The 19,014-nt window shown below is 45.5% G+C and overlaps 1 protein-coding gene across 3 annotated transcripts; it reads left to right on the top strand.

Moving 5' to 3' along the window:
* Positions 1 to 13,407: 13,407 nt before the first annotated feature.
* On the top strand, positions 13,408 to 18,582 carry LOC120660325 (probable protein phosphatase 2C 67). Of its 3 annotated transcripts, XM_039938817.1 has the most exons (11): positions 13,424 to 13,589; positions 13,900 to 14,267; positions 14,341 to 14,449; positions 14,966 to 15,002; positions 15,514 to 15,558; positions 15,818 to 15,870; positions 16,306 to 16,467; positions 16,984 to 17,067; positions 17,643 to 17,732; positions 17,844 to 17,891; positions 18,239 to 18,582. In XM_039938817.1, exons 2-11 carry the CDS (start codon positions 13,921 to 13,923, stop codon positions 18,344 to 18,346), a joined length of 1,083 nt encoding a protein of 360 aa, XP_039794751.1. In that variant the 5' UTR covers positions 13,424 to 13,589; positions 13,900 to 13,920; the 3' UTR covers positions 18,347 to 18,582. The 3 variants fall into 3 exon arrangements, 2 of the variants coding, with proteins under 2 accessions (XP_039794752.1, XP_039794751.1); XM_039938818.1 differs by lacking the exon at positions 17,643 to 17,732 and having other exon boundaries at positions 13,421 to 13,589; XR_005669526.1 differs by having other exon boundaries at positions 13,408 to 13,589; positions 14,341 to 14,441; positions 16,306 to 17,732.
* Positions 18,583 to 19,014: the final 432 nt, after the last annotated feature.

The following is a 19,014-nucleotide window of genomic DNA, read 5'->3' as shown; positions in this document are numbered from 1 at the left end:
TATCGTGATCGCTTTCTGCAGCTTGCTCGCTACGCCCCTGCCGATGTTGCGGATGACCGCAAGAAGCAGGAGCATTTCATGGAGGGCCTTGAGGACTACCTCTAGTACGCGCTGCTCAACCTCTGCTTCGACGACTTCAACCATCTGGTTGACAACGCGCTCAACACTGAGCGCAAGCACCTGGAGATGGAGGACAAGAAGAGGAAGATTATCCCCGTTGCTTCCGGTAGCAACACTCATCCTCGCCTCCATCCGCCCCAGCAGTACCAGCAGCCTCAGTACCGGCCTCCTCAGCAGTACCAGCAGAGGCCACCGCAGCAGTACCCGCCTCAACAGCAGCAGCAGGCAGGCCAGGGCCCGAGGTTACCGGCACCTCCGGCTCGTGCTGCTCCACCAGCACCGCAGGCTCCACGTCCGGCAGCTCCTACCGGACAGCAGGCTTCGACACTTACCCGCGTCTGCTTTCACTACGGCCAGCCGGGGCAGTACGCCAACGCTTGCCCCCGGAAGGCGCAGGCGGGACAGTAGGGGCACCCAGCTCAGCCCAGGGCACCAGCACAGGGCAGGGTGAACCACGTGACGGCCGAGTCAGCGGCCGAGGCTCCCAACGTGGTTATTGGTACGTTCATGATTAATTCATATCCAGCTACAGTGCTTTTCGATACTGGTGCTACGCATTCCTTCATTACTCGGTCTTTTGTCGAGCATCAAGGTATTCATACTAGCACATTAAAGAGGTGCCTGTTAGTATCTTCACCGGGAGGACAGTTGAGGTCTCACACTTACTGCCCGAGAGTCAGTGTTTCTTTGAGGGGAGTAGAGTTCTGTACTGATCTGATGGTGCTAGACACCAAGGGCATTGATGTCATTCTGGGAATGGAGACTCTGGCCAAATGGGGAGTCCGGATAGATTGTGCTCAGAGGACAGTCTTGCTATCAGCTTCCAATGGCCAAGAGGTTGTTATCAGTGCAGTAGAGCCTTCTGGATTTCTTCATCAGATGGAGGCTAGACCCACGGACGGTATTCGCATGGTGTCTGAATTCCCGAATGTCTTTCCGGATGATCTGCCAGGTATGTCGCCTGAACGCGCCATTGAGTTTTGTATTGATCTCTTGCCTGGCACAGCTCCTATTTTAAAGCGGCCCTACCGTATGGCACCTATAGAGCATGAAGAAGTCAAGAAGACTATTGATGAGTTGCTAGCCAAGGGCTATATCCGTCGCAGCTTCTCTCCTTGGGCTTTTCCATTATTGCTGGTAGATAAGAAGGATGGCTCGAAGAGGATGTGTGTCGATTATCGGGAGCTGAATGCAGTCACTATCAAGAACAAGCATCCACTGCCCCGTATTGAGGATCTCTTTGATTTGCTTCGAGGTGCTCGTATATTCTCGAAGATTGATCTTCGTTCGGGTTATTTTCAGTTGAGGATCCGTCCTGGGGATATTCCGAAGACGGCATTCACCTGCAAGTACGGGCTATATGAGTACACGGTCATGTCCTTCGGCTTGACTAATGCCCCGGCTTTCTTCATGCATCTGATGAACATGGTCTTCATGGATTATCTGGATGTCTTTGTGGTGATTTTCATTGATGATATTCTGATCTTCTCCAAGACAGAAGAAGAGCATGAGGAGCATCTGAGACTCGTATTGCAGAGATTTAGAGAGCATCAGCTGTATGCCAAGTTCAGCAAGTGCGAGTTCTGGATTGACGAGATTCCATTCCTCGGTAATGTTATCTCTCAGGGAGGTATTGCAGTTGATCCGAGCAAGGTGAAGGATGTGCTAGAGTGGGAGACACCACAGATAGTAAAGGAAGTCAGGTCATTCTTGGGCTTAGCTGGATATTATCGGAGGTTCATTGAGAATTTCTCCAAGATCGCGAAGCCTTTGACTTCCTTGCTTGAGAAGAATGTGGCATTCATATGGACTGATGAGCGTCAGATGGTCTTTGATGAGCTAAAGAAAAGGTTGACTACGGCGCCAGTCCTGACTCTGCCAGACCAGACGAAGAGGTTCACGGTATATTGTGATGCTTCGAAGGATGGTCTTGGGTGTGTTCTGATGCAGGAGGGCAGAGTGATTGCTTATGCTTCACGGCAGTTACGTCGGCATGAGCTGAATTATCCCACTCATGATCTTGAGTTAGCCGCAGTTGTGCATGCTCTGAAGATTTGGAGGCACTACTTGTATGGGCAGCGGTGTGATATCTACACTGATCACAAGAGCCTCAAGTACATTTTCACGCAGAATGAGCTGAACATGCGGCAGAGAAGATGATTAGAGTTGGTCAAGGATTATGACCTGGAGATTCACTATCATCCGGGCAATGCCAATGTTGTAGCAGATGCTCTGAGCAGAAGAAGTTATGTCAACATGGCCGTGGCTTTTCAGATGCCTGCAGAGTTATGCAAGGAGTTCGAGCAGTTGAGTCTGGGCTTCTTGCATCATACTTCCAGTGCAGCGTTTGAGGCAGTACCGACTCTAGAGTCAGAGATCAGGCAGCATCAGAAAGAAGATGAGAAGCTGCAGGAGATCCGTGAGTTGCTCAAGAAGGGCAAGGCTCCTCATTTCAGAGAGGATGATCAGGGTACCTTGTGGTACAAGAACCGGATCTGTGTGCCAGATGTGAATGATCTCCGGAAGTTGATTCTGAGTGAGGCCCATGATACAGCTTATTCTATTCATCCGGGCAGCACGAAGATGTATTATGATCTGAAGGAACATTTCTGGTGGTATGGGATGAAGCGTTCAGTGGCAGAGTACGTGGCTATTTGTGACACCTGTCAGCGTGTTAAGGCTAAACATCAGAGGCCAGCAGTTCTGTTACAGCCTTTGAAGATTCCAGAGTGGAAATGGGAGGAGATCACTATGGACTTCATTGTTGGATTGCCTCGAACTCAGAAAGGGTACAACTCCATTTGGGTAGTAGTGGATCGTCTGACGAAGGTTGCTCACTTCATTCCAGTGAACACTACTTACTCCGGTGCTAGGCTTGCAGAGTTGTACATCTCTCGGATTGTCTGCTTGCATGGTGTGCCCAAGAAGATCATATCTGACAGAGGGTCTCAGTTCACTTCTCGATTATGGGAGCAGCTCCATGATTCGTTGGATACGAAGCTGCGTTTCAGTACGGCTTATCACCCTCAGACAGATGGGCAGACAGAGAGAACCAACCAAGTGTTGGAGGATATGTTGAGAGCTTGTGCCATTCAGTACGGTACTAGTTGGGATAAGTGCCTGTCTTATGCTGAGTTCTCATATAACAACAGCTATGAGGCCAGTCTGAAGAAGTCCCCCTTCGACGCATTGTATGGCAGAAAGTGCAGGACTCCTCTCTATTGGGATCAAATTGGTGAGAAGCAGCTCTTTGGCCCTGAGATCATAGATGATACAGAGCAGATGGTTCAGGCTGTGCGGGAAAATCTGAGGATTGCACAGAGCAGACAGAAGAGCTATGCTGATGGCAAACGGAGAGACCTGACTTTCAGTGTTGGTGATTATGTGTACTTGAAGGTGTCCTCGATGAGAGGAATTCGCAGATTCAATGTCAAGGGGAAGTTAGCACCTCGGTATGTGGGGCCATTCAAGGTGCTAGAGCGGAAAGGCGAAGTTGCTAATCGCCTGGAGTTACCTCTCAGCCTCTCAGGAGTTCACGATGTCTTCCATATATCTAAGCTGAAGAGGTGTCTGCGAGTACCCAAGGAGCAGGCACCACTGGATGGAGTAGATGTCCAGGAAGACCTGACTTATATTGAGCATCCGGTGAAGGTTCTGGAGACATCAGAGAGGGCTACTCGGAACAAGCGCATCAAGATGTGCAGAGTTCAGTGGAGTCATCACAGTGAAGCTGAGGCTACATGGGAGCGAGAAGATGAGCTGAGGAAGACATATCCAGATCTCTTTGCTAGCCAGCCCAGCTAAATCTCGGGGACGAGATTTCTTTAAGGGGGTAGGGTCTGTAACACCCTAATTTAAATTTCAGCAATTAATAATAAATTTAATTGGCTTTATTTAAATTTCTAAAGTTTATTGTGTTTAGTAGGGCATTTAATTCAATTTTGTTCCTTAAGTAATTAAAATTTTATCATAGGTTTAAATTTTGGTGTTGCATTCATGCTGGTGCATAGTTTTAATTATTTGAGTGTGGTTTGAATTCAAATTTTGATTTGAATTCAAACTTTGTTTGGAGTAGAAATAGAAAAGAGAAAGGAGAATAGAAACCAACCCAGCCCGACCCCTCTCTTTCCCGTGGCCCGTCCCGCTCACCTAGCCCAGCTGACTCTCCCCGCCCGGCCCACCGGCTCCCGCTCGGCCTGCCTGCGCCCAGCGCCCACCAGCGCGGCCGCGCAAGCACCCACTCCCTCCCGAGCCAACAGCCCACGCCGCAGCCCAGCTCTCCCCGCGCCGGCCTGCTCGCCCCAGCGCGTCGCCCACGCTCAGCCCGCGCCACGCTCTTCGCCCGCTGACCTCGGGGCCCGCTTGTCGTCCCCGTCGTCTCCCCCGCCTCTCCCGGCCGCGCAACGGCCAGGCGCGATACCCGGCCGGGAATCACGCCGGACTTCCGTCCTGGGCGCGCACGCCAAGGGTGCTCCGCCGCCCTATAAATACCGCCCGTGGCCCTCCGCACCTCATCCCCCACTCTGGTGCCGCCCCACTCAAACCCTAGCACCGCCTTCCCCTCGCTCCGCACTGCTCCGCCGCACAACACCCCTGCACGCCGGTGAGTTGCTCCGCCGCTGCACTTCTCCTCAACACCGGCCTTCTTGTACCTCCCTAACCGCGTGGCACCGTCGCAGGGTCTTCGCGAGTCCACCCGTGGAGCCCGGACGCCCGGAGGAGCGCCGCACCACCCCGTCCACGAACGCCGCCCGCCTCCACCGCCGGTCTTCGCCGTCGGGCCCCCTGCACGACTCCTTGCTCAAGCCCGAGCCCCGGTGAGTTTCCGCACCCCCTCAGGCCCCCTTTTGTGCTAGTTTAGGTAGTCCGTAGCCCCTGGCATCGCCCAAAACCACCAGGCGCCGCGCTCCGGCGATGCGCCGCCGTGAAGCTCTGCCCCGCAGTCGAAGTCCCCGCCCAGAGCGTTCCTATGCACACTTGATGCCCTAGATCGATCACGCACGGCACGCTGATCATCCCAGACCCGGATCCCAGTCGAATTAGCCCCGAGAAGGCCAAATTTGGCCAACTCCGGTGACCTACCGTGCCGCGCCGCCGCGGGAATTGGTTTCCCGGCGACCCGCGCCGCCGCCGTCGCCCTCTTTCAATCCAAGCCGTCCGATCCACCACGTACGCCCAAGATTAGAACCCGTTTCGATCCGATCTGGACCGTTGGATCTAGATCTAGCGGCCGTAATCCAAAGATACCGGTTCGGCCGGTACCTTTTGCTAAAGAGACCCTGCTCTTTTTAGAATTCAACCCGCAGTCCATCGTAAGTCAAAATTAATTACGTTTTAGCCCAGAATTTAGCAAGTAGCCCCATGTCTTTTCCCAGATTAGAACCCGCCGACCTTGTTCACTATTTTTACATGCTAGCCCTTGTATCTAACCTTTATTTACGTTTAGGCCCTCGGTTTTAGCAGAAAAGTCCCTGGAACCCTGTTTTTATTACAAATAAGCCCCTGAATCTTGTTTTTAGCCTAGATGATGCGTTTTAGCTCCGTTTTAGGCGTTCTTTATGTCCACGCGATCGTTGTAACGCGTTTTTTTTGTATTGATGTACTGTTTCTTAGTTTTTGTTAGTGTTTGCTTGTATGCTTATTATTGTGCACTGTTTTGGCCATGTGTTCGTGAGTAGACGTTGATCCATCTGAGGAGCATCAGTACCAGTACCCGGAGCAGCCGTCTTCCGAGCACTTTGAGCAGCAGTAGGAGCAGTACGAGGAAGGCAAGTATAACATGAACAACCTATCACCTTTAAATACATCTTCATACTGCATTTTTAATACTGTATGTCTATAAGGACTTTCCTAGCCACTTTATATCCTTTATATATATCTTTGGGTTGCATTTTGGTTAGTTGTGCTAGGTTGCGGCGCTATAACACATTCTGGTCCTTTTTAATTAAATTGATTAATGGTTTACTTGAACTTAATTCTGAGAGTGGCCCTCTGTGTTGTGATGAGTGGCTCACGTCTCGTTAAAAGATGGTTTTTGTAGAAACATGGTTTAGGGGGCCAGCACGGTGCTTAGTGCTTGGTTGGCCACTCTCCATAAGGACCAGTTCATAGAGCGACAACCTGGGACAACAGTGTTACCACAAGGCTAGAATGGGATAGACTTGGCTTACTAATTAGGTCTTTTTGGTTTGGAGTAACTTACCTGCGGGGCAAGAGTAGTAAGCTTCAATGGTCCCTGCTCCTCCGGCTTGGTCTGTGCTAGGATTGCGCTCCGGTGCTGGTACCCCTGGAGGTGGGCCCCATCGTCGCTGACCTAACTCTCGCGGTTACGCCTTACCAACGAGATTCTTTGTAACGGCCTCGTAGTGAGTTTGCTAGTCATCTCACCTAAGGAAGTGTGATGAACAACTAGCGTAGCTCACGACTTGTGGGTAAAGATGTGCAACCTCTGCAGAGTGTAAAACTGGTATACTAGCTGTGCTCACGGTTATGAGCGGCCCAGATCCGCCTTTTGATTAGTGGGGTTAGCTCCTTCCGACGAGGGGGTGCCTCTCGGGGTTACCTTGGTGGTTGTGGTTTGGTTCTCAGTAGTAACATGTTTAATCTTGATTAATTACTATGTAACTGGGTTTATGGTAATTCATCAACTCATAGTAAATAGCTGTAATAAAATTTTGCCAAGACTTAAAAGCTAATGCAGTTGAGTCAGCCAACCTTACAGCCTCATAGTTTGTGTTATACTTGTTGAGTACGGTTGTGTACTCACTCTTACCTCTTCTCTACTTTTTCCTCTTGGATACGCTACTGCTGCTCAGTTCCTGCCGACGCGAGGGAGTTCGCTCAGCGCTACCAGGACTACGAGGACTTCTAGGCGTTCGTCTCCCAGTCGACGTCCCTGTGGCGCCCTGCTCAGCTTCGGAGAGTTTTCATCGTATTTGTACTTCGCTTCCGCTGTATCAGACATTTTTGTCATTAATGTAATAAATAACATTCATTTTCGCTTTATTATATCTTTTTACGTGATATGTGCTGTGATATACTGTTCATTCTGTTGTATATACGTGTGACTTGATCCTGGCACGTATATGATTGCTCGGTTTATGTCCTTTTATAAACCGGGTGTTACACTGCGCCCTGCCCCTGCCGCCCAGGCTAGCGGGAGCCCCGCGCGGGTGTGCCCCCTTCCTGGGGAGCCGCGCTTGCCCCTTCCGCAGATGAGCTGGAGGCGCGCGGCTTGGCCGGTGGTGGCGGCCTGCGCCGGCTGTCGGCGGCGCGGTAGGGTATAGGGTAGGGTTTGGGACGGAGAAAGAAGGAGCTGATTCGGGATGAGGAGGAATGGTTGAGAGGAGAAAACGATTGGTGATGGGTAATGGGCAATTTGGTCATTTTCACTCCTAGACCCCACCTGTCAGAGCTACTCCACTGTTAAAAACTAATAGAACGTGGATGGAAGTCTATAGGGGTAAAAATAACTTAGCGTCTAGACATACAGGTGCGACTCAAAAAATTAGGAGTATGGAGGTCACAAGCCCTTAACATAAGGATATAGAAGTAAAAGCCTCCCAATTTCATCCCTGCCTCCTCTCTCTTATCTTCATCTCCGTATTTTTTTGTCTCTCACGCCCCATCTCTCCTGCGAAGTTGCCTCATGCCACTCCACTTCTCTCTCACGCCCCAATCTCTCTCTCAGGCCCGGAGCGGCGTGCGGGGCTAGATCAGTGAGGCGGAGCCCGCGGCGGCGGCCTGTAGCGACGGCAGCGCCACGGATCAGAGTGGCGCCCGGTGCCCTGGAGTGGCTCATCAGCACGCGAGAGGGATGGAGTGCCGTGCCTCGGGGCAGAGCGGCAGCTAGGCTGGAGCGGCGGGACGAAGTAGCGGCGTCGGCACGGTCGGGCAGCGACAACGCCGCGGCGGGGTAAAGCGACGACGCGCGTCGGCTAGGCAGACGCAGCACTGACGGCGGAGGGGTTGGGCTTGGCAGGGCCATCGATGGGCTCGGCGGGGCCATCGATGGGCTCGGCAGGCTCGTCGATGGACTTTGTTTTCATTTTTTTATTTTTTTATTAACCAAGGCGGGTAACAATCCGCTTCGAAAAATATGTCATTTACCCTCACCTTTGATCCGAGGCAGTTGCAAAAAATATCTCGGTTAATCATAATTGTTTGTCTCTATAAAGATTATTGTAGTAGTGCGAATCTTAGGAGGGGCGAAATAGTATATCCTAATGTCGATTTTTAGATAAATGAAATATAATATACACATATTGGATCCTTCTTGTTGTATTTATTGTAAATAATATGATAGTTGAAAAATAATAAAAATAACCCACAATATGAGAGAAAATCCATTTCAAGTTTGAGATTCATGCATTACTAATAATTAATCATCCGCCCATATCTCCTTTAATTAAATCGCATATGTCGCTGATTAATTTGCTCCCCCAACCCATCCAACACCCATGGCACGAAATACCAAACCTTGGTAGGTCTGTAAGCAAAAAATTATACTTGTGGAGATGTATAGTAAGTTGTGACGTCAAGGTTCCCCAATCTGCCACGGAGATTAAAGATTGTACTTTCATATTTATAAATATTTTAATCTAGTAACAAAATGTGATAATTTAGAAATAATAAAAAGAGGCTATGCTTATCGACTCTTAGAACAAGTATTATAGTAGATTGTAAGCATGCTGAATCCTATGTGGAGGATAGAAATGACAAGAGAGAGGAGAAAGATGACGTCTCACTTACCGCCAGCTAAATGAGGCACTCTAATTTCTGCTCGCAGGTCCGTATGGACCCAGGGGCCGATCCAGCGTGGGGGCCGCCTACCCCCATGAACTCCATGGAAATTAGAGGAGAGGAGGGAGAAGAAGAGGAAAGAAGGGAGAGAAGAGGAAGAAGAAAGGGGGGGCGGGAGGAAGAAGAGGAGCAAGCAGCCCCCTGCCGCCACTGTATGGACCCAGTCATAGGCATACAGCCTTACCGCGGTAAAGCGGGCACAGGCAGCCGGCCAACCAGTTGGGTTATTATCCCTGCTCTTATGTGTCATTCTAGATGGTGACTTATTAAAAATGTCTCCACCATTAATACGAGTGCAGCGCTGACTTATCCCTTCCATGTGACATTTTTTAAATTACAACTTAGACATTCACAATGCATATACAAGCGCACGTACTGTCACCCAAATTAGATACTCACAATGCACGCACACTCATCTCTATGAACACGCAAACCCAACCCTTATGAGCATCCTTGATGATTGAGGCGGCAAATCCTCGAAATTGAAGAAGCTACTATAGTAGCCTCACTGTCAATGGAAATGTCGCCTACCACTATGAGCATCCTCAAAGATTGAGGTGGCAAATCCTCAAGATTGACGAAGTTGTTAGATAACTAGGCAATTTTTGGTATATTTTAATTCTAAATGACATTATCAATTTTATGGCATAAATGAGTGATATTGTGCTAACAAAATATGTGCTCATGTTCATGTTATTCTCACTAATAAACATGAACAAATAATAAACCAAAATTGGTTTAGAGTGTACCCAAGACAGGACCAGTGCTGGAGGCACCGGGTGCGCCGTTCCCATGACTGGATATTGTGTCAGTCAGGGCTGTTCGATGTAGCCAAACTTAGTCGTTGCAGTGCAGATGGCCGTCAGGAAGTAGTCGAGACGATCTTGATGTTCACTTGGGAACACAGGTACGGCCACCGGGATGTAGAGGACGTAGACATTTGTCGGCCACCAGGAAGTAGAGGACGTAGACGTTCGGGGTGCGAGCAGTCGCATCAAGATACTCCCCAAAAACCTGATTGTCCCGCTATCCCGAGCAGGATCTCAGCATTGCAGAGGTTCCGAAGGCCTGCTCTCGCTAGAACTGTACGCGCAGTGCTAGCGATGGGAATGCAAAAAGCAACAAAGGGAGAAAGGAGAGGTCTCCAAAGCAGGAGTATCTGAGAGCTTGAGAGTGTTGTGTTGGAATGAGAGGGAGCTGGTCTCCTTTTATAGTTGATCCTAGAGGAAGGGGGATGAACCTGGACACCTCTAGGCGTAACAATGGCCATCAATTTGCACCATTACCCAGTCATCATTCCTCTATTTTAATCACTATTTACAACCACTACTATAGTAAACTTAACTGAGGTGGGCAAATCTATTTTCTGAGACGGGCAAAGCAAACGCCTCAGACCTATAGTCAGTGTTAATCGAGCATTTACTAAGGCGGTTACATAACCGCCTCTGTTAATGCCGATTAACAAAGGCGGTTGTATTACAGCAATCGCCTCTGTTAATGATAGATTAACAGACCGCCTCTGTTAATCGGCATTAACAGAGGCATTCGCTTTTCCTCAGACAGTGCAGGACTTTTCCTCTGCATGTAGCCCTCCTCCTCCTCATCCACAGGAAACGGGATCTGCGGCTTGGTCATCTTCTTCTGTCTTGTCTTGGGTCCCTCGTCATCCATATCTGTGCGACAACCGACATTCCTCTTGTACCGACTAGCGCCGCAGTGCGGACAGCTCTGCAAGTTCTCGTACTTGCCCCGATACAGGATACAGTGGTTACTGCATGCATGTAACTTTTTAAGCTTCATCGACTCTGGACGGATCATCCTCTTCGCTCGATAGGTATTAGCGGGCACCTTGTTACCCTCTGGGTATGTGTCAGCAAGCATACGTAACAGGTCGTTGAAGCTAGTGTCGGACCACCCAAGCCGAGATTTCAGCTGTAGCAACTGGAGGTTGAAGCGCAACGCCGTCCAATGCTTTGGGCAGTCCTTATACAGCGGATCAATTGCCACCTACTTCATCTCTTTGAAATTCTCCAGCCACCTTGAATTCCCAAATAGAACGTCGTCTTGGTCCATACGGTTAGCCAGGTTTTCGAAAATCTCAGCATCTTTGGGGCCCAAAAAATCGTCTTGCTCATCATCACCAACCCCACCACCATCACTGCATCCCATGTCTTGGAGGAGTTCATCAATGTTTATGTAATCACGCTGCGAAGAATCGTCGCCCGCTGTTGCTGTTGATGATGAGGGTTGTTGTCCCTTTCATTCACTGATGAGGGTGTCGAAGAGTTTCGTTCAGATGCACCGGTGACACTCGGATCTGCCTCGCCATGAAACTTCCACATGGTGTAGTTCTCAACAAAACCATAGCGGATCAAGTGAGATTTCACCACGTCATCTTTGTGGAGAAGTTAGTTCTTGCAGCTACGACACAGACAAATGGTCAGCTCGACACCCCGACTAACACGATGCTTTTTCACGGCGGCAACAAATTTGCCACTTGATTCAGAAAAGACATATCGTTGCCAACCCTCGGTATCTTGTACATCCATTCTTCCCTCAGTAAGCTGCCCATGAACGCAACCTTCACACAGCGAGAAAAAATACACCAAAATCAGGCTGTGTAGAGGGGTGGGCAAGGGCAGAACTAAACCGAAAAGTGTGAACACCTGTGGTATCAAGCCAGAGAAAGCGTGCAGCGATGGATCAAGTTGGAGAAGGGTGGAATGATGTCAGTATCGAACAAGAGAAGGTATGTGCCCCAATTCGATGACACGCCTTGCCCTGAGCCAACCTAGACCTTACTGCCTAATCAACACCCCGAAAACAACGGGAAATTAAAGTGATGTCAGCTCTAGATCTGGTTTTCTCTTTCCTCATCCTAGATCTAGAATAAAATACCAAAACCATGGAAAAGAGAGAGATGGAGAGTTAGAAATCAACCTCTAGCGGTGCCCAGACACCAAATGCAAGGGCAAAACCTCCCCCCCCCCCCCTCAAATGGAAAAATTTCGTGTTTTGAGTTCAAAACATGAAATAATGGAGGAGGATCCGTGGGGAGGAAGAAGGGGGCTAGTGGTATTTATGTGGAAAGTTAACAGAGGCGGGCAAACCTTAAAAATGCCTCTGTTAATATGCATTAACAGAGGCGGTCATCTTAACATAACCTCCTCTGTTAATGCGTATTAATAGAGGCGGTTACACTAAGACGACCACCTCTGTTAATGCATTAACAGAGGCGGTTGCACGGCCGGTGCCTCAGCCACCATTAACAGAGGTGGGCCGCTGACCTGCCCGCATCAGAGGACTTTAAGTGCCTCGCAAAATTCCAAATTGTAGTAGTGAACCCAGCCATTACTCTCCTCAATTACTAATATCATATTAACATCCTCATGACTCCCTAGCATTAGCAATGAGCTTTAATTCTTTTCCATTGAATTATTGAATAATTGGGCTAAAAAGCCTTTATATTCCAACAGAAGTCACTACAGGAGCTTCGCTGTCGATGAGAACGTCGCCTACCACGCCTTTATGCATCATTCTAGAGGGTGACTCAATAAAAATGTCTCCACCATTAATATGAGTGTAGTGCTGACTTATCCCTCCCATGTGACACTTTTTTAATTACAACTTAGACATTCACAACGCACGTACAGTCACCCAACTTAGACACTCACAATACATGCACACTCACCTCTATGAACACGCAAACCCTACCCTTATGAGCATCCTCGAAGATTGAGGTGGCAAATCCTCGAAATTGAAGAAGTCACTATAGTAGCCTCCCTGTCGATGGAAATGTCGCCTACCACTATGAGCATCCTCGAAGATTGAGGTGGCAAATCCTCAAGATTGATGAAATCACTATAGGAGTCTCGCTGTTGACGGGAACATCGCCTACTATTGAAAGTATACTGCTGTTAAATCTTAAAATATTCGCTCTTATAAAGAGTCGAACCCAGAACTTAAGGTGGTACTGAGGTTCCTGTAACCAATAAGCTACATGTCATTTCACTCCCATTTGGCACTTTTGCATCTTTCAACACTTGGGATGGCGATCTATTGTACTATCAGCATAGTTTTAAAAAGTCATAATCATTTCACATGAACTTATATGAAGATAAGATTTATACGAAAACTATAGTTCTCGATGAGATCTATCACTTTTTCATAGAAGTCACTTGGATACTGAAACAATTGATAGAATGTATCTAGAGTTCTAGATATGAAATTAAATCATTTGTTATCGTAATCAAATCGCTTTAAAAGAATAAGGGATAAACTACAAAGTTATACATCCCATGGAAAGCTGCAGTTGTCATATTTACTTTATCTCCATACAAGTTCATATAAAACTTTAAAATTCTAAAACTATCCTGCCCCAGTGTACAAAATAGATGACCATGCCAAAAGGCAAATAATTTTGCTAAATTACAAAATATAGAATTATGTTTCTCTTGTTGTGAGACAGCAGGTTGGACCGGAGTACCGCACTGGGCCTCGCGGAAACGCAGCTACGAAATGAAGGGAGCCCAGTCCGATCTTGCGGATTGATTGGGGCACGACGGCACCCGTGACATATTTCCATCCCGGCGGCGACGGCTGGGCGAGCGGCGGCGCCCTTCGCCAGTTCTTCGTTGGACCCTTCTCTGGCGACGAGCATCCACCAGGTACGCCCCTTCCCTTCCCTTCCTCTCCCCTCCCCTCCCCTCCCTTCCTTCCGCTATGCGAAACTGAGCACCACGAAGCCTAATGTAAGCTATATGTATTCGGATCTGACCCAATTTACATGGACATATATACGTAAGTATCATACCCTCTAACATTGATTTTTTGCAAAATGATTATTGGGTGTACGTTTTGTACCATGCCCATAACGATCCGCCCCTGTCTGCTGCTTGTTGCAGTTAATTTATTTTCCAATAAAATGAGTTCTGAAATTTCAGAGTTTAGGATCCTCACTAGATGCTCCCTGTTTAGATTTTTGGCTCGTTAATCACCATGTCTCATCAAAAGCGTGAAGGCAGCTCCACCGACGATGATTGTGCATCCAAGCGCCTGAAAGGCACCGACACTGCTTCTGAAATGAGGGGCAGTGTAGAAGCTAGTGTTTCACAAGAAACGGGTTCTGAAGTAACGAGAACCTGCCAAAAGGAAAGCGAGGTGCCATCGGAGAAATGTGTTTCGGATGGGAAAGCCGCTGCGAACTCTAAAAATTCAGGCGAGCAAAACATGGTACTAACTGCACTTGAGGCAGATGCTGCGGAAGACAAGGGTTGCAGGCACACTATGGAGGACACCTGGGTGCTGCTCCCCAGTGCTGGTGCGGAATCTCCAGGAAGTTTGAGGTGATTGTCTTTCTGTTCATGTTAGGTACACAGCATGTGGCGCATGTAGTTTGAGGTGTGCTGCGTACTGCAGGTGCGCACATTTTGCGATTTATGATGGGCATGGTGGTCGTTTGGCAGCGGATTTTGCACAGAAGCATTTGCATCAGAATGTCATCGCTGCAGGATTACCACGTGAGTTGGTCTGTTTACATTTTTCTGCTTCTTTTCAGTGTTTCAATTAGTTGTAATGATGCTCTTCTTCTTTATTTAGTTTCTCTTATTGGCTAAGTTTTCATTGCTTATGAACACAAAGTTCCTGTTATGTTTACACATTTTTTTTAGTAAAAGGTTGAGGCACCATGGGTTCCTAAACTTGTCCCGCTGTATCAATTAGGTACCCAAACTCTCAAAATGCATATTTAGTTCTGGGACCCAAATGTGCATTTTGAGAGTTTAGGGACCTAACTGGTACAGCTCGACAAGTTTATGGACCCGTGGTGCATTTTACTCTTTTTTTTCTAGCAATCTGTACTGTTTACACTTTTTTTCTTTGCTTTTCGCTTTGATGTGCGAACTTTTCATCATTAAATTATTGATTTCCCCATAACATTCACAATTAAGATTTTTCCAGTTCATTTCTAGATTCACCTGTTGTTAAAAGAACTGAAAGATTCTGTTGTCAGCAGTTGCCTAAATAGTGCTCAATTGTTTTGCAGATGGATGTTAAAGCTGCAAAGAAGGCCATAATTGAAGGTATTCAGTGCCTCAAATTTAATTACTTGCTTCTTGCTTTTTTAGATACTACTAGACTCATGCTAGTATGAGAGAAGATTATCCTACTGTTTTCACCATCTTACTTTCCAAGTTTACATATGCAGTCTCACAGGTCCAGCTTTATGTTTGATTCGCTCTCTTACTATTCTTCCATACTTCAGCTTTAAACTTAACTGCTGCTGTAGTGTTGAGCTTGCAATAGAATTGAGAATTTATTTCACTTGCTAGCCTTCTATTATATAATGCATCATTTCTGAAAAACGGCAATGGGGATTTCTGTCTTGTATGATGTGTTAAGGTTTCAACTTTCAAGAGGGACACAATCTAGCTTGAAATATTCTCTCTATGTAAGCATTTTGAATCTGTAACCAATGCCTCTCCTGTGCATCTATGATGCTTGTTTCTCTTCCGTTATTCTTCATACTGTGGGAAATCCAATGTTCTGTATTTGTAGGTTGTAACTTTTCCTAATGTTTATTTCTATCTGCAGGTTTCCGTCGAACTGATGAATCCTTACTACAAGAAAGTACTAAAGGTAAGAAAGAGTATTCTCCACTTACTATTTGTTCATCTGCAATACCAACTGTGTGATACACCATCTTGGCATTTAGTATATAGCTCTGCTGTTCCATGAGAACTTGGGCTTAGTGTAGTCATGATGGTATACCTGGCAAGGCTTGTATGCTTGATGAAGTGTTTGCCATTGACCAAAATTATTGCTCTCTATGTTCCATTAACATCTTTTGGTTGCTCTGTATTGAGACTGAATACTGATTCTGTTGTTGTATCTGTAGGAAATTGGCAAGATGGTGCAACAGCTGTATGTGTTTGGATCTTGGGACAGATGGTTAGTATACAATCCCCAGGAGAAAAAAATTGTACTCATAACTGTTCCACATCACAGTGCATTGGACCAGGGGATTTTTTTTGTCTTGTCTTGTAGAATATTGGGGACATGTTTTATGGCATAATTTTTAATCTTCAGTAAATATGTATGTTTAATTTCCATTCTCTTATTCAGAGAAGCTAGAAATTTTTTCAGGAGGGCATGCTGTTCTTTTAGCACCAATGTTAAAGTTTGCCATCTCAAATGTTCTGTTATAAATTCATTTGCAGACATCATAATCCATGCGTTGATTTCTCATGTTTAAGAAACTAGATCACTTGTGTAATTCATTCAGTAATTGAATACTAGGTTATTTAAATTGGAAGTGGCAAATTAAGGTGAAAGTGTGAAACCCATTGTGTATAATAAGTTCCCTGTTGTCCTAAACAAATCCAGGTTGTAGTTGCAAATGCTGGAGATGCTAAAGCAGTATTGGCTCGTTCCACTTCAACTGATGGTGAAGGTGTGGTTGATGACACCAAAAGCCAGCTAAAGGCTATTGTTTTAACAAGAGAACATAAAGCCATCTTTCCACAGGAGCGCTCCCGGATCCAGAAGGTAATATGTGTTATGTATAATATTCTTTTTTTAAACACTTCTTGCCAACTTAACTTCTGTTTCATAAGGAACTTCCATATACAGCTTCTGTTTTACGTACTAGGTCTAAGGTCGCCAACGTAATTATGCTGTATCCATTTTATGTTATCATATCATATATATCTAATTTGACTATAGTAAGTTTTATGAACTGAGTCTGGAACCCTTAGTCTTATTGTGTTTATAATCTTTATTGATTTTCAAAAGATTGTTACATGACTAATGAGATTAACATTTATAGGTCCATCCTATGCATATTCTATCTGTCAGTTTTAGTGCTAGGACTTATGTAGTACATGCGTCGTAAAGAGTTGCCCCTTCATTATCTTTCTATGTCCTCATTTTGTTCCCTCTATTATGGTTATGATATTGGTATGTAATATTTGAAATTTGTTGAACTTTTTAGCTCTGGGACTTAGATTTCGAATCGCATACTGATGTTGACTCATATACTGTTAACCTTGCGCTCTAACAAAGGCTGGAGGTTCTGTTGGTTCGAATGGAAGATTACAAGGTCGTATTGAAGTATCAAGAGCTTTTGGTGATCGCCAGTTTAAGAAGGTTTGCTGATATAAGCTTATTTGGCTACAAGAGTCTGTTTAATCTGTGTTTGGAAAGAAATGTTGTTTGGTTATTTTTCAGCATTAATGATTAATGGAGGTACTAGTTTATACTGAAAACAATGTATTTTTTAGTGCCAAGTATAGCACTGATCATTAAAAAAAATTGCTGCTAACGAAAGACAATTATTGCAGCTATGTGTCTTAGTGTGTTGACCTATGTCAATCAGTGAAGTGACCCATGAGCTTTACTGTGCCTTTGCAAAAATGATGTGCATAAATAAGTTACTTCATCAGCACTGTAGAATGTGGAAACACAACAAATCTTTGACATTGACGAAAATCTGTTGTATTGTCACAATTTAATATCTTTCCTGTAGTTGTGACATGCACAACTCATTCATGTATTAGTAGTACAAGAGGTCCACATCTTGACTTAGCAAAAAAAGAAAAGGTTGTCCTTGTTGTACTGAATGATTTATATTTATCGCACTCGTAAAAGGCCCATACTGGACAGGAAAATGCTGCCATTCATATTTTTGTGCATTTGTCAGTTTACACTTGAAAATAATATAGGTGGGGTTGATTGCAACACCAGACGTCCACTCCTTTGAACTTACAAAGAAAGATCATTTCATCATTCTAGGATGCGATGGCTTATGGGGAGTATGTTCATTTCCCTCCATTTAATTTGTTTGGTACCAATTATTGTTTCTGAACTGCTTCAGTCAAATGTTTATGGCAATTCTGACATTTAAATTATACCTGTGTACCCAGGTATTTGGACCAAGTGATGCTGTTGAATTTGTTCAGAATCAGTTGAAGGTTCTTTCTCTTTCAATATAGGCGAATCCAAAATCTAGATTTGGTTGTTTCGATTCCCCAGTATTTGCCAGCTAATAGTTCTCTACTATGTTAAAAAAACATATAGACTATAATCAGAAAGACACTGATAGTAAATCTGTAACCATATTCAGAGAAACTGATTATTAATTCACTTGACGATGTGATGTTTATCCAGTCTACATAACCTGTGTTTTACATTCTGTTTTTACTGATCTTAAACGCTATGCTTGAGGCCCTCTTTTATTCAACATAGTTATTTTTCTGTTTTTCATCCATAGCTTTTCGTATTGTTTCCCCACATTTAATTTGAATAACAAACACTGCAGGAGACATCTTCAGCCTCACTTGCAGTGCGCCGCCTCGTGAAGGAAGCTGTTCGTGAGAGGCGATGCAAGGATAACTGCACTGCTGTTTTGATCGTCTTCAAACACTAGAGTCCTACTTAATCCTCTTCCTGTAGACTGCACAATTAGCTGACGATGGACAATGTTCGAACTGAAGCTAGTTGAACAAGGAACTCTTGTTTTATTTGTTTTTATTTGACCTATTAAAACACTATATCCATATTCATCTGGAAATTGGAAATCGGACTTGAAAAATTCGAATCTCCGCAGTAATATGGGTCTGGGGTTGATTCCATGCAAACCCTGGATACCGGAATTTCAGACCCTGCTCTTCTTTTTGTGCGTGTGTGGTTATGTCACAATTTTTCTTTGCGGTAAAGCTCTTTTGCATACTGTTCTGATAAAATGATAGAATATATCAACTTTTTTTTTCCCTGCTAAATGATCGTTTATCCCGCAAAGGGTTTATACAGGGAAGAGAAATAAGTGTGGTTATGATATACTCCATTCCAAATTGTAGGTCGTTTTAACAAATCTAAATACATAATTTTTGTCATGTATCTAAACATAGTGTTTATCTAGATGCATAATAAAAATTATGTATCTAGATTTGGCAAAATAATCTACAATTTAAAATGGAGGGATTATTTTTCATCGATACAGCTTTGCCTTGGATCTGACCTTTAAAAGTTCTCATGTGCTGGAGCCTCAGTCTCAGAATCGAAGCAAAGTTAACCATCGATTTTTCTGCACCAACG

The sequence above is a fragment of the Panicum virgatum genome, chromosome 2N (assembly GCF_016808335.1).
Source record: "Panicum virgatum strain AP13 chromosome 2N, P.virgatum_v5, whole genome shotgun sequence".
Lineage (NCBI taxonomy): Eukaryota > Viridiplantae > Streptophyta > Magnoliopsida > Poales > Poaceae > Panicum > Panicum virgatum.
This window is presented reverse-complemented; position numbering and strand designations above follow the sequence as displayed.